At 39.0% G+C, this 23,446-nt stretch overlaps 1 protein-coding gene across 3 annotated transcripts; it reads right to left on the bottom strand.

Annotated features, from left to right (window-relative positions):
• Positions 1-1,082: 1,082 nt before the first annotated feature.
• On the bottom strand, positions 1,083-23,311 carry umodl1 (uromodulin-like 1). Of its 3 annotated transcripts, XM_032577207.1 has the most exons (19): positions 23,206-23,311; positions 21,393-21,966; positions 21,049-21,288; positions 20,419-20,661; positions 19,988-20,146; positions 18,737-18,864; positions 17,645-17,828; positions 16,814-16,954; positions 12,331-12,576; positions 8,887-9,144; positions 8,464-8,576; positions 7,651-7,870; positions 7,012-7,149; positions 6,190-6,917; positions 5,915-6,075; positions 4,232-4,468; positions 3,023-3,179; positions 2,456-2,540; positions 1,700-1,887 (listed from the first exon to the last, which is right to left on the bottom strand). In XM_032577207.1, the coding sequence occupies exons 3-19, from the start codon at positions 21,122-21,124 to the stop codon at positions 1,700-1,702; spliced, it is 3,462 nt and encodes a 1,153-aa protein (XP_032433098.1). In that variant the 5' UTR covers positions 21,125-21,288; positions 21,393-21,966; positions 23,206-23,311. The 3 variants fall into 3 exon arrangements, with proteins under 3 accessions (XP_032433099.1, XP_032433098.1, XP_032433097.1); XM_032577206.1 differs by having other exon boundaries at positions 21,049-21,966; XM_032577208.1 differs by lacking the exons at positions 21,393-21,966; positions 23,206-23,311 and having other exon boundaries at positions 1,083-1,887; positions 21,049-21,124.
• Positions 23,312-23,446: the final 135 nt, after the last annotated feature.

Here is a 23,446-nt window from a genome sequence, read left to right as displayed (position 1 = left end):
CCCATGGAAGCTTATTTTTAATAGGATAGATTTTATCTTGATAGGAACAGCAAATAAAACATAAAAAAATGTTAATGGAATATGTTGTATAGGTGGAAAAATCTTTCTAAAGTGTCAGGCGGGTTGTAGAGGAAAAAAGTCTGGTCTGTAGCTTTAAGTCCCTGCAGATCTGTGGTTCAGCAGGTGAATAAAATCACAGAGGGGATGTTTAAAAAGTAATGGCCTGTATGAGAGAAAATCCCCATGCAGGCGCAAATACAGCCAGGCTCAATAAAAACCTGATGAATGTGTCTCTGAGCCTCCTGGAACTGGATGTATAGAGGCAGACTGGAGGCGGGGAGGCAGGAAAACAGGAAGAAGAGTGTGGAAGTGGGTCATGTTGCAGCTCTTACAGAGCAAGCTGCCTTTCACTACATTCAGAATTAGCGTTGTTCCTTCATCGCGCCCTGCTGTTCCCAAGGGCCGCACGGAGAAACGCAGCAAATTCACCCAGGACAGCTGTTTTCCGTCTTCCACATGGGGATTCCTGATTGTCCTCTTCAGTGTGCGAGGATTATAAATGATTAAATTATTAAATATTTGCTGTTTTCAAAAATCCCTGCAGCATATCCAAGCCACGGACATGAAGAAAGATAAGGGAATCTGCAGCAATAAAGGCACATTTCTGCCAATTTTCTGCACTCATTCCCTGCTCTTCAGCCTCCATCTACTGGTTAAGGCCGTCTCCCTCTTTCCGTGTTCTGAGTTGTTGCCATGGAGATTGGTTGCCAGGTTTTTGAGAGGAAGGCTGAATGGGTTAATGTGGAGGTGGGGCATTTGGAGCCCTCCAGATGGTTAAAAAACAAGTCTTTCTCCAGGGGCCTCCCCTTCATGGAGAAAGACTCTATTATTTAGTACTCACCCCCTCAACCGTCGATCCAGGAGCCGCATTTATGACCTGGCATTCAACAGTGAGGGATTATGGGAAGTGTGCCTGGAGAGACGCTGGATCTTCCTCATAATCTCTGCTTGACATCTCTGCTCAGCAACTGATCCGATTAACCGAGAAGTAGGAACTACAAAGTTCACCCATGACCAATTAATCGGACGTGGAGAATGATTTGATTTTATTGAAGCACCTCGAGAAGCATAGGTTAATATTAGCATTTTTGCAAGTTTCTTTTTAGGTCGTTAGCATGGTTGAATATGAATGCAGCAGTTTGTGTAAAGAATATAATTTAATTCGAAGCGCTCATATTTAATTGACAGGCATGTAGCGTTATATTTTCTACGTCGATAATTTTTCAGTCGTCCTATCATGATTCCAAACCTGTTTAGGACAAATGTTAACTTTCATAAAGTCATAGGCTAAATATTTTCAAATTCAATCACAGTTACTATTTTTAAATATTTAATATTTCAAACATAGTTTCTTTTCCTTGCTTGAATATATTTAGTCCGGTGAAGGTGACCAAAAATAGGTTCAAATGCAAAGTGAGCTCAGACATAAATACCAACACTGACCCCTAGTGGCAGGTTTCTGTAATTGCTACGCGTGTGTTTCTGCTGCTGCTCCAGTGGCGTTCAAAGTCAGTTTACAAGCGTCGGTATCCTGCATGTTTTAGCTATTATACTGGCTCAACACACCTGAAGCTAATGATGATTAATTAGCGGGATTCTGTGGAACTAAAACCGAGAGGACCGGAGCTGGACTCCCATGCTAAGTGTTAAAAACAAGGTAGGTGAAGTTTTCCTCTTTGGGTTTGACGTTGAAGTTGTAGTGTCCGATGCGGTTCCTTTGACAGTAAAACAGGCAGACGAATCCCACAATGAAGCAGAGACACACACCGACTCCAAGACAGGAGAGGCCGACTATGTGGATGGTGTTGAGCTTCTCCTCCAGGGACTCTGAAATAATGTTTACATCGACACGATTCAATGAAAGGTACACCGGCGTTTTAGGGCACATCATAGATAAAAAAAAGGAATAATTTTCGCCAAAAAACCTTTTAGATTCATTTCAGAAGTTTTCCAGTACAAAAATGTAAAAATTTCTGTTTCAAAAGTCTTTTTTTTACTTTTAAAACTCAGAAATTTCCAGTTGTTTTTTTTTCCTCACAGTCTTTTGACTTTAGGTGCTCAGAAATGTTCCAGTTTTTTTCTTCTAGAAAATGTTTGAGATTAATTTTAAAAATCCAGAGTTTTGTGGCAAATATTTACTACCTTTTTCTTTCTGTTATGGGCCCAATACGTCGCTGTAGAAAAGGGAACTAGCAGCATGATTTCACACTGAAAAATTCAAAGATTTACTCTAAGCATGTTAAACTACAAGTGCATTGTTCTACAGGCAGAAAAGATACATTTATTTTAAGCTTTTCTGTGCAGCTGTATCAGAGGTAACAATATATGGTGGCTGTTTAACGTACCAACATAGCTTGCAGTGTTTTATTGAATAGACCATAAAAAAAGCATTCACCTTCAGTTAATCTAAGTATAGGCCCAGATGATCCAACACTTGTTCCAATCGTGTTTTCAGTCCGAGCTGTTCTTTGAAAACAGTCCTACAAGAAAGCATGAGGTTATGGTGTGTCAATGTCGATGTCAAATTTATTTATATAGCACTTTAAAAAAAAGGCATAAAACTGCACCAAAGTGCTGCACAAGAATGACAATAACACAAATGAATAAAAACAGAGTATCAAAAACACTAGTTCAATTAAATGCCAAGGAATAAAAATGAGTTTTAAGAAGCTATTTAAAATGATCCACGCTGTGGGCAGATCTAATTTGGAAAGGTAGATTGTTCCATAGAAGAGGAGCAACAACAGAAAAAGCCCGATCTCCTTTCCTCTTAAGTCGGGTCCGAGGAACTGTCAGTAATAGCTGATTATTTGAACGTAGGGTTCTGGACACGGACTGAAATTTTAATTGCTCTTCGAATACCCCATATTCTGCTTCATGGCATGCTTCCGTCCAAGCCAGCGGTGATTAGTTTTATGTTGGGCCTGTATCTTATGAAAGTAAATCAGTAGGCGGCACTCACTGGAACGCAAGTATTGGATCCAACCTGGACGCAGATCTGGACCTTGCAGTGCAGGTAGATCACGTTCAGGTTAACAAAGGAGAAGATCTGCACTGACACCCGGGAGGTGGTGGAGTTGCCGTTCATCAACACTTTGGTGAAAACGTTCAGAGGACAGCTGTGGAGACGCGGAGCAAAGAGAGATCCATAAACTTCCTGTGACTTGGCTTCACAGGAATTATTTTCACCTGGATATTTGATCTGGACTATATGGTTTAGTTACATTGCAACATGAACACTCATTAAAAATTAGGTTGTCGATTGTAACCCGGTTTTCTGTTGCTCATTTACACACCTAGTCCCTGGGTAAATGGTGAGCGAGCCACTGATCAGTGATTCTGGGAAAAGGCAAGTTTTAGGCTTATGAAAGCCTCTTCATAAAATAAGAACATGTTTTAAAACATTAGTTCTTTAATGATTTTTAAATTTTTCTCTCTTTGCAGTGTGCTTGGTTGTGTGTGAGGTGGCAGAAAAATAGTCTCGCCCAGTGTGCAATTAAAACTAGAACTGCCATCGTGTGTGCGATGGACAGTTTTCAGCTGCAAATGCCAACATTTTGTTAATTTTACATTTAATATCAAAGGGATTCCTGGAATTGAGACCTTTTATTTTATTTTTTTTACTGTCAATGGGGTAAAATGGATATAATGGAACTGCCCCATACATTAAGCAATTTAAAAACACAACCTTGTGGACATGCAACAAGTAGGAGTTTGCCTAATAGTTGCTTTTGGCAGTTTATTAGAGTTTTAAAAACACTGATTTGCTTTTGGATAAAATAACCAAACACTTAAGTCAAATCTAACTTAGGTATTTGGATAAAATGTCATATTATATAGAACTCCAGTCCTCAAGGGCCACTGTCCTGCAGTTTTTAGATATGGCACAGGTACAAAACACAGGAAAGAAATGGCTTAATCACCTCCTCCTTGTCTAGATCAGTTCTCCAGAGCCTTGCTAATGACCTAATTATTCTGTTCAGGTGTGGTGCAGCAGAGGCACATCTAAAAGTTGCAGGGCAGTGGCCCCCCAGGACTGGAGTTTGACACCCCTGATATAGAACATAAGCTGTAATAATGGAGGTAAATAAAGGTAGCATTAGTACTTAGAGAGGGAAAGAGTAGATGTTCTCCAACATGGGGATGGAGCAGTGATTGTGCAGCAGCACACCTGTTCTCCAGGAAGGTGTAGCTGTTGGGGTCGGCCGGGTTCTGGGTGGGAGTGGTCCAGCATTTGTTGATGACCACTTTCATTTGATCCAAGGTGCTGTTCAGGCTGGCCTCCATCACCACGGCCTGCCCTGGGGACAGGCTGTAGTTGTGGGGCAAAGGCGCGGTACCGTTCATCAGCTGCACCGCCACCTGGAACGATCCCAGACCCGTGATCACGTCTTTGATGATGTTATACCTGGAGACAAATGGGAGAAACGCAGCTGGAATGATTTCACTTCTTATTGCAAGCAGTGCAGTTATTTGCAAAAGTTTAACACTTTGAGAGATGATTTGATGCTTTTGTTTGTCAAAAGAGAAATAAAATAAGTTTGCACATATTTAAATGAGTGAGCTAAGAAGCTAAGTTGAACACAAAATCTGAAACGGGAGGAATAAGTTTAACCCACACTCCTCTACTATCTGAGTAGTGAGAAATTTATTTGTTTTCTATTTGTAAAAAACTAAACAAAAAAACACACTTTTTTTGCAATTAAATTAAAAGCCATTAGCCACTTTTGAGCAAATTTTCAAATAAGACATTGAACCTCAAGAGGGCGCTGTTGGCAATATTGTTGAACATGACCTACAGACCCAGACAACATAAATCTCACAGTCTACAACCTTTCATGGTTGAGACTTTCAGGCAAGAATCAGTTAAGAAGCAGTGTTTTTTTTTTTTCATAATAAACATCTTTTTAATTCTTTCAAGTAGTGCTTTGGCAACAGTGTGTATATAAAATTAAATTACAGTTTATAAAACTGTTCAAATAAAATATATTATTTTATTATATTATATTTTATACTGTTTATATAAAAGTGTGTACTTTTATATAAACAGTCATTCAATAAATCAGAATGTGTTCTGATGAGGCTTGTTTGTCAGATTTAAAGTATCCTGTGAAAATCAAATGTAAGCAGATATTAAATATACTTTTCATTAAGCCCACGTCACCGTATTACATTATTGGTCAGATGTAATATTCTAATTTTAAATGTTGTGTTTCCATTAGCTGTAAGCAGAAAAATATGATCAACAGAAATAAATGCTTGAAAACATCATGTGTGGAATTAATCTGTTTCACTTTGTGAAATTAGTTATTCAAATAAACATCTTAAAATTCTCATTTATGAATATGAATGCATATATTTCATGTCAACAAGCAGTGAAGTTGTCTCTTAGACTAAAAAGACTTGCTATGTATTACTATTTATTACGCCAGTGGTGTAATAGATGCCTCCAGTTGTGGTAATAGATACCATATATCTATTATGTCTCTGTTGTTATTGAGAGAACAGAGACTTTTGCCATATCTGTGATTTTTAGTTAGCTTGGAAGCTAGTACCACATAGAAGACAGTGAGGACAGCTAACTGGATTATTGGAGTGTCCCTACTACTCTCTCTCCAGGGTATGTTTCAGAGCTCCTTCACAAGAGGTCGCTGAACATCATCAGCAATGTAACAATCTCATTGATGGTACAAGATGTTATTTTATATATTTAATCTAAATTATTCCATGAGTCACTGTTTTCCTCCTAATCTGTTAAGAAATGTTGGCTCATTTTATTGACACTTTACAATGAAATGACAAAAAACTCTGGGTAGTTTTAGTAGAGCAACCATGACTTTAAGATTAATCATACCCCATGGAGCCAAAGTCTGCAGAAATCAACATGCTCGTCATGTAGGAACACATGATGGGGACTTCCAGCCTGATTCTTGGAACCTCTACTGCGCCACTTTTGGCTGTGTACGGATCCATGCCGTTGAACAACTTCACAGATGCTGTGTACATAGTTTCATTCTGGAAAGAAAATGAAAGACAACAGAAGGGTCGCCCTTGGAGTTCGTGCATTCTGGTTTACGAGAATGATGAAAATGACCATCACCAACCAAGTGTTCAGGTACTGAGACTTACATGCACAAGCCTGGTGTCACACTCGTTCCACGCCACAGTCATCTGAACGTGGGAGGCATTGCCTCCATTGACTCCACACTCCGGCATGCCCAAGTACAGAGCACCCTCTGGGATTTTTGCACTCACCAGAAAAGCTTTTGCAAGAGTGACAGTAATGGCAGCCACTCTGCAGTGGACTGAAAGGGCTCCTGACAAAGAGGAATCAGTGGCTGATCTTAGAGCAGAAGATGGGGTTGTAGAAGTGATGCTCGGGGTAGTGGTTGTTGTTGGGACGACAGAAGACACTACTTGGCTAGAAGAAGTTGTTGAGTGTGTAGTATTGATCTCAGAATCAGTAATGGTTGTTGTTCTGGGAGCAGCAGTCGTTATCAGATTAGTAGAAAGGATCATTGGGATGGAAGTAGTTCTTAAGGTGTTGGTCAGAGCTGCAGAGTGGCTTGTCGGAACATTAATGACCAGTGTTGGTGAGTTATTGCTTGTTTGAGTAGTACTGGTAATTACAGGGGCAATGTAGAGTGTTGCTGAAGTAGCGGTAGTTGGTGGGATATTATTATTATTAGCTGTAGCTGTAGGGATGGCAAATCTAAAGGGAGGATCATTTGCACTGGTTGCCAATACAGGATTAGTAGTTTTAGAGCTGTTGGTAGCTTGAGCAAAAGTTGGGACAGGTGGAGTAGGACTTATTGTAGAAACTTCTGGTGCTGATATTGTGTCCACGGTACCATTCGCTGCACGGGACATGATGCATTCATGAGGAAAAATAAAGATATCCACATGAATATCAGTAAACAATATGCGTTAACTTTCCCACTAATGCTCTACCTTGACATTTGCGTCCAGGTCTTTCTGGGTTGTTGTCTATAAATCCATCAAGGCAGATGCAAGTGTAGGAGGCCCATGTGTTTGTGCATATAGCCCACCGAGAGCAATCATTTTCTCCTGAGGCGCATTCGTCAAAATCTGTTGGAAAAAAAGAGTCACTCATGACCTGTCATTTTTATGCAGACGACACTGTAGACTCATAAAGTATCACCTTTTGTCCATCAATCAAATTGTACATGAATTAAAATAAATATCTAGTTGTGGGAGATAAGAAGATGCTGTTGATCTAATGTGCATGCTTTATATGTACTAAAATAGTTTCCTCTTGCTCTTTTGGTTGCTCTCATAGCGGGTTTCCACATCTCATGTTCTCTATCTCATGCTGACCCTAACTTCTGTTCCTCCCAAATGTTAGTCCAACTACAGTCATATTCAATAAATTAGAATATGCGTTCAAGTGAGACTAAAAATAGCTATTGAAAATCACCTTTAACCTTTCATTAAGCTCACATACGTACATTTCTATTGGTCTGATCTAATATTCAAATTTCAAATGACATATTTTCATCGACTAAGGGCAAAATCACCATAATTAATGGAAATAAAGGATTTCAAACATCCATTTGTAGTAAGATATACCATTGATGCTTGTGCTGTTTCCATCCACAGTGAATCTGGAGCTGTTCATCAGGGACTGCACCAGCGCTGAGGACACATTACCCACGGCTTGTCCTGGACTTGGGTTGAAGATTATGGAGAAGTCCACCACCACGCTACCCAGGTGAAAGCTTTGGATCTCGATCCTCACCTGACCTGAATCCACCATAGCTTTGATCTCTGGAGGCAGAGACTTGTAGATCTGTTGGTAAAAGGTTTGCATTTCAAAGATGATGCTTCACAGTGTGTACTTTTCATCGTAGGTTCCCTTTTAGAGAGCAAAATCTCAAACAAGAATGCTTAATTGAGCAAATGAATAATATACTGAGCTCAGTGGCTGGCAACCAACCAGCAGCTTTGCCAGAAAAACACCTTTATTTGTTGTGATTGCGCTGGTGAGATCACAAAGGGGCAAAATGAGACAAATATTCAATTCATGAGAACTTTCATTGAGCCAAAGGCCTCATAATAAGTAAGTGAACAGTGATCATGTTTATGCATACCTGGCCTGTGTTGTAGCAACAAGAAATAAGATGTGGGTTTGGTTTGTAAAACCCAAGATCTTAATAATCAACAGGTCTGAAATGTTCTTTGCCTCCAGTAACCTGCTCCAAAAATGAACACCTTCAAAGACAACCAAGGACCATAGCTGTACACAACAAGCTGAGCGACTTAAGCATAATAACAGAAAAGTTTTGTCCACATTTGTAATGTGCAAATCTGATAAGGGATATACTGCATACTCATATTCGAAGATGGCATTTTGTCATGGCATTCTTCTGTTAACACACCTACCTCCTGTGTAAAAGTCTCTGTGAGGTTTTTGTAGGCCTGGCTGCTGCTGTTTCTCAGGTCTTGGTTGAACTTGATGTTTGTGAGTCGTGTTGTTGCATCAAGAGTCTGAGCATCTGCAAAGAAAAACCTTGTTTGGCAACATAAACCATCTAACCCCAGGCCTTCAGGTTAAAACCCATCCAAACTTTATGTAAGACATGAAGGCGAACTAGTGACGTACTCAATTTTCTCAAAAAGAACATTGTGATAGGTTGAGCTATTCATAAAGTTTCATGCTGCTACTTATATTCACACAATAATAACAATTTAACACTTGATCCCATGACGACAATTATTACTTTGAATGAATGGACCGAAGTCTCCAGTGGGTTTCAGTGAGCAAAAATGACTTTGTACTAAAGCGCTGCAATATTTCATTCTTACCTGTTTTGACCATCATGTGAAGAGCAGATCCTTGCCCTCCACAAGCACAAGGTGTCACAGTGACATTGTAGAGCACCCCAGGCTGAAGTCCATTCAGCTCTATCATAGTCCTGTTGGTTTCCCAGCGCTCAGTGACCTCTGATGTCTTGCTCAGAGTGATCCAGAAAGTCTGGTTGCTTTGAACCTGGGTTGACCACTGGACAGACATGGACGTTCCAGTGACATTAGCAGACCATAAGCCACTGATTCTAGGAGGTCCTGGTAGGGTGTTTAATGAAAGAGAGTAGTGTAATTTGTCATGACACATTGTTAAAATAAACGTCTGTAGTTACTTTTGCTTTTGCTTTTGCATAGCATCACAGGTTTGTACACGTTTTTACAGTCTAAGTTAAGCACTTGAGTATATTTATTTCATTCAATGTCAGAATAATAAATCCAACACTATTTGCGTTGATATCATTTCCAGATGTTGGTTTCTCATATACAGTAATTATCAGTACTGCACTTTTGAAATAGCGTTATGACAAATTGGTGTTTATGTTTTGGTTGTTCTTATGTGTTCCTCTCCAGTCATGGGTTTATTCAAAAGGTATCACCAGATTCAGTTATTATTGCCAATAATAACTATGTTTGTAGTTTCTTTTGAGACTTATTTCAGCGTCCCATTTAGTCTCTTTCCCTCAGATTTACTCCTTTCTCCCTGCCACAGCTGTTCCTCGTTTCATCTGATTAGTGATTTGCGTTCCTGTGTCCTTTTCCATCAAAATGTTTTGGTATATCATTGTCAACAAAGGGGAAGAACACTAGCAATAATGTTGGCATAAGATTACACTAAACTCCATTGGACATATGATTAGGGCTAAAGACTATTGTAGCTGATGTAAAAACTTACTTTAGTCATCTATAAAGAGTAAACCTGCTGTGACATTGTTACTTATGTTCCCACTCATGTTGATGTATCCAAAGGCTTCTTTTGTGAAGGCATAGCCATAAAAAATTATTTTTTTAATAAACATAATTTCTATGTTGTATGTGTGCTGCTTTTAACGCAGCTACATTTTTGCATGGGTCATGTATATTGGGATAAATTATGTGAAATTTACATTGTGCTGCTATGTAAAGATACAGATACTTCAACTGTGACGCCACAATAATCATCCGTGCAAGTTCAATGAGCTAAACACATTTTAGAAAAGCTTATAAACACTCAAATAAACAGGCAGAAGTATGCAGAAAATAAGTCCAAATTCACTCCATCTCAGAAGTTCCAAGCATTTAGAATGCTGAGGTGAGTGAACCTTCATAAGTGCAGACAGGGCATTCACTTAGCATCGCATAACATGAAGTAACATTATTACCCAGGACATTTGCTGGGTTAAAATTTTGCAGCCATGCAATACGTGGAAATACAAAGACGGAGCATTACTTAGTTACATATCTTCATATGCCATTGAAACATAAGGCATACACGCAGTAGTGTGACATGAAGTGCTGTCGTACCTGTCAGGGTGATAATAGATCTGTCAATAGGCCTAGAATTAAAACCTCTAAACCACATTCTCACAACCCCTAGATAGTGTCACCAGCTAAAAAGAAATGTCTTCTTCACTGTAACCGCTGGTAACCAGATGTACTGGCTGAACCAGTTGGCCTTAGAGGTCTCTTGTCTTTCTGTCTTCAAATTAACCACAAAGCTGTGTTGTGATTGTGTAGGATTTTTAGGTGTTTTTTCCCCCCTTTTTTTTCCAAAAAAAAAAAGAAGCCCCACTGCATATCTCAGCTTGCATAACTTATACCCAGTTATAGGCTAACACGTTCTCTCGTTCACTGTGGTTGTTACTTATTGGAAGCCATTTTAAAATAGTAAAGTCCTTCTTTTTACCAGTGTTATGTGAGCTGTGGAGTTGAAACGTGTCAGAATTTTTTTCAAATGGTGGTATGAAGCAAGCCAATCGAAACTCGATTTACTTATTAAGCCTGTATGACTTACTTGCGTCTGTACGCAATCTGCCATTTCTAAGATGACTAATGATTAATATGCAGAAACTTCGTAGTAGAATGCAAACATTTTGTGACATCAACATGTGATATTTATGGTGAACAATTCAGATTAAAAGCAAATCTCTACAAATGAAGAAAATAGTAATGATAAAAAACGTGTAGCCATCGGGTTGCATATGTCTGCACACCCTGAAACTAATTTGCTGGAGCACCTTTTGATTCAGTTTCAGCATTTGGTCTTCTTTGGCAAGAGCTGATAAGCATGGCACATCTTGACTTGATATTATTTGGCCACTCTACCATCAAAATGACTTCCAAATATACCAGATTACATGGACGTCTCTTGTCTGTCATGGTCTTTTGGTTCAAAAAAAAAAAAACAGACAATACTAGAATGATGGGAACAGGACACAGAGTCAGAGAATGAGAACCAGAGAATCCAGCCAAGAACAACAACACAAAAAATAAATGGGAGGTTAAATATTGAGGCACAGGTGAGAAATGACAAAGGAACTAACAGCAGTGAAAGGGAGAAAGCAGGGAAACTGAGGGAGGGGAACTAACACAAAAGAAACTGAACTACATTAAAAAGGAACCACAAACTAAGAGGAAAACACTAATCTAATCCAAAATCCAAAAGCACAAAAGAATAAACTAAGAGGCACTTTTCTAACAATAATGAACACAAAGTTTACTGAATATGGCAAGACATTTAGAACATAGATGAACAAGGAAAATGATTTTTTTTAAAAACACAAACCCAGACAGCCCTCCTCAGATAAACGTTTCTGTCAAATTCAGTTTTGAACTCTGGCTCAGCTACATAAAAACTTATGAATAATTATTCCTTTGTTGATTTAGATGCATATTTGGCCTCAACATGACTAAAAAAAATTTGTCCCTGATCTGTATCTTCAGCTCTCTATTCCACACATGAAGGTTTGGGTCAAAACTGACTTTTATTATTATTTTTGTCCAAATTAACAAAAGCCCCAATTCCACATAACCACTCATCATGACTCTCCTACCACAACATTTTGCTGTGACAGGGCATTCTTTTTGTAAACAGCAATATATAACAATGTACTTTAAATAATTTAAAGACACCAAATAATTTTATTTTCATTGGTGGGGTTGGTTTCAGTTTGGTAGTGATTGTGAAAAGTTATTCCATAGATTACCCTGACGCTGGTATGGATAGTTTTAGAAACATAAGGTCTCATTTATTGCAACCTCACCAAACTCAGAAATGTAACTAATGAACAAAAATTAGGCGTAATTCAGTAACTGCCTAGATTATTTGGCATCTGAGGAGTATTCTGCATGCAATCTTCCAGCAAAATCTGCAATTTTGTTTTTTCTATTTGGAACAGCAGATGCTAACTTTTCTTTTAGGTTCTAGTTTTCTGAAGCAACTTGGGACGAAAGGTCAGGATTTCTTACGACATGGAGCCGCTGGTAGAGCTGAGGCAGCAGCCTGGCTCATGCTGGTAGCCGGCGCTGAGCTTCTCCCCAGTGAGGCGTGTGACAAATTATAAGTGACGGGACTTGTGTTAGTCAGAGCTGCAGTCCCACCGGTTCCGAGCGGGACGGAGCCATCGCCTGAAGGGTCCCGTGTGCTGATGAGCGTCCAGGAAAAGGTTGTGTTCACCACTGGGGGCATGGCGGTGGTCCCCACCCCTGTGCAGCCTGGGAGCAAAAAATAAAAAGAGCACGTTGAATCAAAGCTTCTGAAGAAAACCTTGCGTGGGCATTGATGTGCCTTCGTGCATTTATTTTTTGTTGTTGTTGTTTCAAAGATGACTCACAACAGAGAAACACAGAAGAGGTCATGGTGAAAGTATAAGAAATCTGGACAATTTTCGTTGTGTTTACTTTGCCTCATGCTGTGATGTATTTTTGTAGCATAGGATGCATGTTGTTGATATGTTTTTGTGGCCTTTATTTGATTCTCACTGAAGTATTTTCCATTAGTCTTTGCTTCTGTTTTACTGTCACTGCGAGGGATAAGCTTTTACTCTTTGTTTGTCTTTCTTTAATACGTCTATAGTTGTTCCCTACATACACAACCTTGCAAAAGTATTCATATCCCTTGTACTTTTTCATATTTTTTCAAAATGCTGTCAAAAACTTTAGTTTAACTTGGATTTCTTTGGATTTTTGGATCCTCCTGATGAGGAACAAAATGCTGCATTGATAACTTTTATTTGGTTTCCAAATTAAAAGCTGAGAAGCATGGTGTACATTTGTGTTCAGCTCTTCAAAGTCAATACTTTATAGAAGCAGCTTTTGTTTCTGTTACAGCTGCAGGTCTCTACACTGAAAAAAAAAATTTTTTTTGAACCATCTTTAAAACATACTCAGCTAATGTTATGAGTTTTGCTACAATTGATTTCACAATTATTCAAATGAGAATTGTAGCTCGAGCAAATAGAATAAAATTAGCTGTGGCATATTAGAGTATCTTTTTAAGTTGGTTTAAAGAAAAACATTTTCAGTGTACCAGCTCTGAATATCTACAGACTGACATTATTTCCCACTTAGCTTTGAACTGATAGCCATCAGTTTACGAAAAGTTATTTTAAAGTCTTGACTCAGATTCTCTGTTAGATTTAGATCTGGACTTTGACTGGGCCCTTCTAACTCATGAACATGCTTTCATCTAAGCCAATCTGTTGCTCTGTTTGTATGTTTAGGACGGCCGTCCTGCTGGAAGGTGATATTGTGCCCCAGTCATAGTCCTTTAAAGCCTCTAAAAGGTTTTCTTCCAGGACAAAACAGATCATCCAACTTAAAAGACAAATATTTCATTTGTTACAAGTAATCAAATTAAGTTTATCCAAGTAAATATATTACATTTATTAAGTTTGACGGATTGTATTTAGGGGTAGAATAACGTAACAATATAAAAAGTGAATGCTGCATCTTTTAGATTCATATCTGGATTTATTTCCCTTCTACGTCATGATTATGCACTACATGAAATCCTATTGAGATACATTAACGCTAGTGTGACAAAAGGTGAAAAATTGCAATGGGGTACGAATTACTTTGCATGTGAGAGAGTTATGAAAGAGATATAAGTTATAAATGTACCTTATGCATATCATAGCATGTCGTTTTGGCTGAAAAAAGTGCAGATTATGTTTTGGGACGTTTGTAAACTGTTACTTTGAAACCAGTTTCCACTTTGCTCCGTATTTAACTTTACTACCCGTCTATAGAACAGCATTTCCAGGTGTTGGTTCTGTTCTGGTGCTTGCTTGCACGTTTCAGTTGTTTTCCTGTTCCAACACGTTTAATTGAAATGAATCAGTTGCCTCCACAGCATGTCATCAGGTTCTACCAATGCGTATTAGCTGCAGGCAGTTAGTTTCCTTCTTACACGTTTACATCAACTCACGTCTTTGTATATTTTATAGCTCTGCTGTCTGGATTTCTGTTGGACTGTTTAGACCAGGGGTCAGCAGCCATTTTAGTGAAAACAGCGTTTCTTGCTAATTTCTCTCCTTTAAAAAAATAATTTAGCTTAATATTCAATTACTCATAAAATGTGTTAAAGAACCAGAATTGAGCTTCCATTTTAACAATAAAAATTTGACTTCTAAAATACACATTCCACAAAGCACCTGCCTAAATTTGCTGTTTAGATCTTGTTCCTGTCATATAAAACTCCTTATTTGTCTGTTTATGATCACATCACTTCAAGATCCAAGTGAAACAATGTTGAGTTTTTTTGTTTTAGTTTGACATTGCAATAAATAAATAAATAAATAAAACAGAAACTGGATTTCTTATTGTAGGTGCAATCAGTTGTGGAGCTTCTATGCAGATATAGAACCAAACCACATAGAAAAACTGCTACACGTCTGCTTTCATTAAAATTCACATAAAAACTCTGCTCAGTTTCAAATAAGAGCCCCTGTGGTGGGCCCAAAAACCCACTGCAGCTCTGACGCCGCAGGTTGCAGACCCGCGATTTGATTATGATTCAGTCTGCAATAACATTCCTTTATTTGATTCTTCTTCCAGCCTCCTGTCAATGAGTCCACACTTACAGCCTGACAAGTTTACCTCTATCAGTGTTTATTAAAAACCAGGAGAAAATGAAACTGCCTAATAGCCATGAGTGTCAAACAGAAACTTTGGAGTAAAAATGTTAACTGATGCAATATTTTGAGTGCTGTTTGGGACTTTCCTATGTTTGATGCTGGAAAGTCCCCTTTTACATTTATACAATATTGTCATTTCAAAACAGAAAGCTAATTATAGAGGGAAAAAAAACTAGTTCAGGTAAAATAAAACTAGTTTAACCCTCTCCGATCAGATGTCACTGCACCAAAATGCAACATAGGTTTTAAACTTGTATAACTTGATATCTTTCAGCATTATTCCACTAAGTCTTTGTGGAAGGTGTAACAAATTGCTCCAGTCTGCAAAAGATATATTCATATTTCCCTGACTGAGCATGTACAGCACGCTGCAAAGGTATACACTCACAACAATCTGTGCGTTTTTAGGATAGCGAGTTTCGACAGGGAGGAAACACAAAAAAAATGGAAAAAGTCTTGGATCCACTTGTTTTCGCTCTTCCCTGAGGAAACACAACCAGCTGAAAGACTTTTGTGGAATGGCTCGACCAGCTTTGCACATCTAGAAGCAAGAATATTTTTTGCAAATTCGTCATTACAAAATAGATCAAGCTCAGGCAGATTGGATGAAGAGCATCTGTGAAGAGAGAGCTTCTTCAAATATTTCGACAGATTCTCTACTAGATTTATATATAATGCTGCCAGTTCTACATTTTGGCTGTTTGGATGCTGTGTGAATTTGGTGTTTTGCATGTTGGCATAAACATAAAGCTTTGGTCTAATCTGATCAGAGCACCTTCTTCCACCAACGCTGTATCCCGTATGACTTGTGCCAAGCTGCAGACCAGATCTATTGTATTTTTGTTTTTTGATGTTGTTGGGTTTTTTTTTGGCCACTTGTTTTTGGCCCAATTTTTGTTCAAAACATTCGTAGTTATAATTAGGCCTGTCACATTAACACATTTTGCTGGATGATAAATTGTCCCAGTAATTATCCTGATACATGATAATATTGCTGTTTTGAGACTTTTTTTCCAAGTAATGTATTGATAATGGTATAATAATGCCAGTTTGCTCTCTCAAAGACCAGGAACTGGGAGCTGGGAGACATTTTAAATATCCAAAATAAAATGCAACAAGTGAAATATAAACCAGACACAACCAAAACCATAAATAAATTAGATTATTATGAAGTCTCTGTAACCAAAATGTCCCTACAAAAAATATTACCCATCAGAATGAAAATTATTGAGCTTGTTTTAATCTATCCTGTGATTAACTGCTTAATTGATTAATTGCTTATCGTGACAGGCTTAGTTGTAGGGCTGGACAATAAATCAATAACAATATATATATTGCAATAGACGTGATCAATATCAATAGATCTGATTGAATATTCAATACTCAATCTATAGAATATTGACTGGACCGCACAGCATTCTGGGAGATGTAGGCAGAGAAAAGGCTTTGGCTGCTCAACTGCTCACAGCGAGTAAGACACGTTGGGTGACATCAACTAACTCACTAAACTATTTGGTTACCTAGCAACAACCTGTTGAGTAACTTGTGCACTGTGCCTCAAGACTGCTTTAAAAAAAAACAACGGGGTGGAGTGGAAACTGTGGATAAAACAGGACCGGGACCGCAGAATTACAGATATTTGAAATACAAAAAAAAAGCTAATAATTATCAATATGGACTGATATTATATGATATGATATGATATCGTGATAGGTTTTTGAGCCATATCCATTTTGTCCTTCCTGTGACAAAATCTGAAAAAAATCATTTCACAGTATAAATGATTACTGCATATCATTTCCACACAGTCCTACCTGTACAGTTCACTCCAGGGTCGTCGGGGTCACCATCCAAATATTCTTGTTGGCTGACGCACTGGTAAGAGCCCAGCGTGTTGCTACAGTGCGTCTGAGTAGAGCACCGATGGAGAGCAGGGTGCACACACTCATCCACATCTGCCATGGGGAGAGGGGGGCAGTTTAAAGCTCTCAGAAATACAGAAATATAGCGAAATAACAAATCAAATCAAATCAAATTAAAAAGCGAAATGACAAATCAAAGAATGCAGTTATCAGAGTTAATCGCAACGTTCGACTTAGGCCGGCTTCATATGTCATCCTTGAGTCTTTAATTCAAAGGCTGATGCATCTAAAAATAAAGTCTGTTGTTACACTAAGCTGAAGTGGTGATTTAAAACGAGCCGTGCAGAGGAGAAAAGTCGTTATCTTTAACAGAATCTTAGAGCGCACGATGGCGACCCGTTTCATGTCTTTTTGTGAAAATGCAGCAAATGTGATTTATGATTAATATCAGAGCGCGCTTGCGTGTGCCTGTGCCGTGTGTGCGTGGGCTTGTGTGTGTGTGTGTGTGTGTTTGCGCACGCAGTCGTTCTGGTGTTATTTTCCGCTATTGCAGGAAACATCCCACAGAAGACTGTCGCTCAAACAGAAGTGGTGGGAGAAAGGAAACCGTGGTGCGGCTGAGTCATTTTTTCCTGAACACCGTGTTCTCTGCCTCATGAATCATTCTCAAAACTCGGCGAGAATGTCATTTCTCTGTAGGAAGAAAGAAAAAGAAAAAAAGAAAGAAAAAGAAGCCGCCTCAAGTATCTTTGCAGAGAGATCAGTGCCGCCGAGTCACTTCACCTCGCACCGTTACAGATGACACCTCCGGTATGTGTTTAAGAAGAAGGTGCAGCTTCGATGAAGCGCTGTGCAGCGATAGAGGCGAGTTGCTCCGGATGAGCAGAGATGTGGACACTCTGTAGGGATGGACAGGCCGAGAGCTCAAATAGAAGATGGAAACCTCAGAGTCCAGAGCGCCGGTGATCTTTGAAGAGAAATGAACAAAATGCATTAATAGATCAGAAGATAAAATATTTCCAATATAATTAATCACAATTTAAAGATCATTCATGTATTAAAGCTGCAGCGAGTAACATTTATTTAATATATATATATATATATATATATATATATATATATACAGTATATATATAATGTCTATCACTATAAGAGAGGAAGAATCTAATGGGGAGGAGATGGGTGGGCAGCAGGCACACAGGCATGATTGACGGCGCTAAGACCCTCCTCCTGGCTCTGATTGGTTGTTTCCAGTTAGAAGGCAGAGGAGCTTGATTTATTTATATATTTCTTTAAACAGGTTATCTGTCTGATGTCATACTGTGTCACGAGAAAGTGACAGTTTCAACTTTTTTGTAAAAAAATATTTTTTTGTAAAAGTTCCGTACTTTAAAAAAGATGGAAAAGATTGGCTAGCCTTACAGTGCCTTGCAAAGTATGCATTCCCTCTGAACAAAATTTACTGTATTTTATTTAAATTTTACATAAAGCAAAACACAAAGTCCATCTTTAAATGTAACTGAGAATCTGCAACAATTCCTGAGAATTGCTGTTTTCAGACACACTCCATCCACAGATGCTAAAGGAATGGGTAACAATGTTAGTCACCATATGAAATGGATCCAGTCCATGTTTTAGTGCATACCACAACATTCATTTTTACTTGGTGTTTCATTTCAGCTGAATTAATAGCTATTTTTTTTATTTACATTGGTCAGATAAAATCCTAACAACATTCACTGGAAGATGGTGGTTGTAATGTGACAAAGTTTGGATACATCCAATGGAATTTTTTTTTGTTTTTTTTGCAAGACACTGTATATATCGCTCGTATTCCTGGCAGGAATGGTTTAATAAAATTAGGAGCCGTGTTACCATTGCTTGTAATAATCTGGTGAGATTCAAAAGCCCATTTTCCTTGGACAACAGTTGCTGGTAATCCATCTTCACTGTCACTGTTGTGTTCCAGAAGCTTCCTTGAAACCCCACTTCCTGTTCTGCTCCTAAAAGAACAGTTCAGATGATCAATTTCAGCCAACCTGAATAATTTTTTTTTTTAAATTTCCCGAATTTGTGTTGGTCGGGAAAATGTATTAATGAATATAAAGACAATCCTGCAGAAGCAACTGCTGACATCTGTAATCTACAAGTCAAGCCTTTAACCCACAAACCTCAGTGAGCTGAAGGCATGTTGAAGTGAGAGTGGGCTGAATTTCCACCAGAATGACGTCAGAGACCACTGGGGTCACACAGCGGGCAGTTGTTTAAGGTTGTTGCTGCTAAAGTTGGTGTTTCCAACTCGGCTGTGTTCAGATAAATAAAAGCTTTAAACTAATAAAATCATGTTTATTTTCTGCCAGGATTAGGTTCTGGAAAAGTACATATGGAATATTACTGTTTTTTTCAGATCCTTGCCAGTACACGGGCAAAAAAAGTAAAAATATTTGTTCTTCTGGATTTTATTGTCTATACAGTTCTCTCCCTTTTCCCATCTTTATATTATTCCTCCCTTCCTTCTTTGTGTTTTTCATCGTTTCTTCCTTTTTTTTCTTTGTGTCCTTTTTTCATTTTGTTTAAGGTTCCTTTCTTTCCTTCCTTTGTTGTGTTCTTCTCGTTCGTATTTTACTGTTACCTTACCTTTTTTATTTCTTACTTCCTTTCTTCTTTGGGTCCCTTTTTTATGTCCTTCTGCCCTTTCTCTCCATATTTCTTTCTGCTCTTCTTTGGGTTTCTGTTTTGTTTTGTCTTCTTGCCTTCCTCCCTCAGCTTTCCAGCTGACATATTTAAAGCCGTGTCTTTAATTCACAGAGTATGAAAAAGTGAGACTTTTCAAGAGGAAATTTGGGGAAACAAAATGACTTCAGTTATAAAACCATATAACACTATTGATAAAGATTTAGATAAAGATTATTGTTGCCGACAATATACTTTAACAGTTTATTTAGGCTGTCTTGTTAGATGACATTACTTAGACTCATCTCTGCTACTTGTGGCTTCACTTGAACCTAAAACTCTTTAAAGAAGAAAATAAAAAAACGTAATTTTAATAAAACCCCGGTCGCGTTAACACACAGAGCCCACCATCTCTACCGTTTTTAATAACAGCACAACAGGAGGAGCACTAACTTGTCGGATCGCTGCAGAGAAACCGGCCACATCTCTGGCAGCATTTCTGCCAGCCTGGACAGTCCAAATCAAACTCGCAGTCCACAGAACTGGGAGACGGTCCATCTGCAGTTGGACAGGATCCTGGCTTGGCGGCAAACTCATCACTCCTGTTTACAGCTTCATTCAAAGGAAAATAACACGTTACAGGCCGCATATTAGCGGCGAGTTATTTGTAGCGCTGCACTTTCTGCTCGCCCATCTGGTGTCTTGCACACAGTACCACACACTGAAAGGGCAGCCTGACTGCAGAGCCGGCTCACGGAGCAGGATACCACATCATCAGATTCAGCAGACAGACAGAAGGATTTACCCTTTTTAAAAGCAGATAAAGCCCTTAGACACCTCTAAAGCTCCAACCAAAATCTGGATTTTCACCAGAGAGTACTTACACAGGGAACAGTAGCGACCAACTTGCTCATAGCCGTCGCAGCATCTCGTCACCTGCTCCTTTACTGTCTTATACTCGATCTGATGCATCATCTTGTAAAGGGTGACGGTACACGTCGTCCAGAGAAGCCAGCCGCCGCAAGGCCTCGTCACGGTGTAAGGGAACGGATGAATTACCAAGAAACTCACATTTCTGCTCTGATTCCGGATACACAGGTGGTAGCCGGAGGGATATAAGTTATTTCCTGCCAATGAAACGACATTTGCTTTAATGCGTCTGTTCATAGTCACTGAGCTAATGTCTTTTGTCAGTTTTGTTGGGCCAAGTTAATCTGTGTAGCGCATTGCCGCAACAAGCCAGTTCATAGTGCTTTACACCAAGCAAACAATAACCATTTACGAAACAAGCAATAAAGTACATTTTATCAAATGTCCTCATGAAAAAAATGTATATCGAATATATTGCTCAGTGTCCCAGCTATTCTAAAACAGGTGTGTTTTTAGCTTTGATTTAAAGGATCTTAGTGTTTCAGCAGTTTTGCAGTTTTCTAAAAGTTTGCTCCAGATTGGAGAAGCATAAAAACCGACCGCTGCTGTGTTTGGTTCTGGTTTGCTGCGGATGCAGAGCCTACCTTCCTCCGCGGCACTTTGTCCCGAACAGAGAGCCAGCAGGGCCCCGGACGCCCAGATGGAGAGGATCCAGCTCATCTTTCACAGCTCAGAATCTCCAGCGTTCAGCTGCCACATAGTGCATGTTTGACTTTGAGACGACGCCGGCTCACTGCTCAGGGGCGAGTCCCTCTGTGGCCCTGTCTTCCTCCACCCTTCGTTACAGCATCACGTCCCCACGGCGAAGGGGTAAATGTGAAATGCTGGATAACAACGCTTCAGAAATCCATTCGTGGATGAGATTAAAATATTAGTGCTTATTAGAAAATACAGTATGATTCTGATTTATTTATTTATTCACACTCACACAAAGAGTCAGGTCTCTGAAGAAGCTATCGAAGGTTTATCGAGGCAGCCTGGGTATATCCAGCTTATACATTTTACATTTTTTTGATAGTAAAACAACAACAGCACATTATTCATTCCTCTTACATGCAGTTTACAGAATAAATTATGTTAGCTCTGATCAATCAGTGACAGGTTCTACAAGTAATCTCAGGTATATGAACAAGCAATTTAGTCTTTAAATGTTTTTTTTTTTTAAGATAGATTGCAACAACCTGTTGAATGGTTCCACATAGAAAGGAAAATAATTCACAGAGTAAAACTGGATTGGCTATTTTCTCTTTTTAATATAAGTTAAAGAAGTTGTCCATTTACTTATTGTTAGAGAGTACAAGTAAACATGTTTACTGTACAAGAAAGAGAGAGATGTTCGATAGGAGGAGTTAAAGGCCCTAATGAGTCAGTTTGCATACAGGTAACCATGGAAGTGCTTGCTATGCTGCTGGCATTAACAGCCAGTTGTGTCAACCATTAATGTCATGTACGGAGGAGGGAGAACTTCCCTGCCATTTGATGTCCTCTTCAGGCCCCTGTGGCTGCAAAAAAGAAGAAGAAGAAACCTGGCTATTAACGTTTTCATAGTTTAAATGGGACATCTCTTCAGATCTGATGTCACAAGATTTCTGCTGGCTCACTACACGTGAAGGCCTCGTTATTTAATGCAATCATTTCACTGTAATGAGGCGTTAAAATGACCCTGATTAAAACTTAGGCTACTTGAGTCATTAAGCAGTAATTACTGGGTACATGGCGACTTGCTGGTGTGCCACGATGCAACCCGGCTCAACAGAATTCCCTATCCACTCATGTATTCATATCGCAAATCAACAATAATCGCTACAGTATATTGAGGATGTGTATTTGCTAAAAGCAGACATCGTAGGCAATTATAAAGTTTTCATCTTCAGTGCTGCACCTGATCTTAGCTGATGATGCACTGTAGCAAAATCAGCTTTCCAGGAAGAGGCCTGCAGACCTGGCAACACGTCCCTACAGGGTGAAACTACTGACACAACCACAGGGCTGCACTATAACAACGCTCCTTTTATTTGCAGGTCTAATTAGTTTCTTTGGGGATAGCAGCAGACATGTCATTGCATGAACGTTACACAGGAGCTTCCACACTCCTGATTAAATGCTTGATATTTGTGATGTAAATAATTAGGCCATGCCAACCATTTCCACATGTATGGTATATGCAATGTGCATGCATGCCAAAACATTGACTTTACTGTCCTTAAGCGACTTTGATAGGAAGTCAAATGGCCAATGCTGAGGTCAATGGCCATTTGGAAGACCCATTCGCAATCCGCTGGGTTTCCTTAGATATATATATATATTTTAACTAACTTGAATAATGAATTGAAGTACATGCACTGTCGGATAAGTAAGATCAATTGAAATGTATGTGTGATTGAAAGCTATACTTTGGGTTCATCAGACCACAGGATATGTCTCCAAAAATAAAGTTCTGTGTTCCTGTGTTAGCAAACTGCAATCTGGCTATTTTGTGTTTGTTTTGGAGAAGTGAATTCCTCCTTGCTGGCTGGCCTTTCAACCCACTTTGACACAAGACACATTTCACATTTCAGCCTGCATCTTCACAAGGCAATCCAGTTAGAGACAGTAATCATTCTGGATGCACACTTCTGAATTTGAAGACATTAAGAAATAATTGACATTCTTTCCAAAATTACCGTGGCATTTAGCAAATAGAAAACATTTTGGCAATTATATCTTGTAAATTGTGTGAGGGATCACTACGTATATATCACCTTTTAGAGCCCCTGTTTCTTAATCCAGCGTGTCAACAAACCTGCAACAGTTTATGTTATCAGCAGCTAACTTACTTCTCCTGTCAGTCTAACAGGTTTAACTTCTGTTAACTTCCTACAGGCTGTCGTAAAATAATGGTCTAAAAACGAACAACTTGAACTTCAGAGCAAAAAACATGGCATATCTCTTTAAATTAGCCCCACTGTGAGGTCCTCCGTTGAACCCGCCTTCCGTCACTTA

The sequence above is a fragment of the Xiphophorus hellerii genome, chromosome 11 (genome assembly GCF_003331165.1).
Source record: "Xiphophorus hellerii strain 12219 chromosome 11, Xiphophorus_hellerii-4.1, whole genome shotgun sequence".
NCBI lineage: Eukaryota > Metazoa > Chordata > Actinopteri > Cyprinodontiformes > Poeciliidae > Xiphophorus > Xiphophorus hellerii.
This window is presented reverse-complemented; position numbering and strand designations above follow the sequence as displayed.

Bases quoted from the DNA above. Each gene is read 5' to 3' on its own strand.
- umodl1 (XM_032577206.1), bottom strand. From the start codon at position 21,124: ATGAGCTGGATCCTCTCCATCTGGGCGTCCGGGGCCCTGCTGGCTCTC. The intron at 16,955-17,644 runs GTGAAGTGACTC...TCCCCATGGCAG, and splicing joins GTCATCTGTAACGGTGCGAG to ATGTGGATGAGTGTGTGCAC. The intron at 7,150-7,650 runs GTATATCTTACT...TTTTTCCAACAG, and splicing joins AAACAGCACAAGCATCAATG to ATTTTGACGAATGCGCCTCA.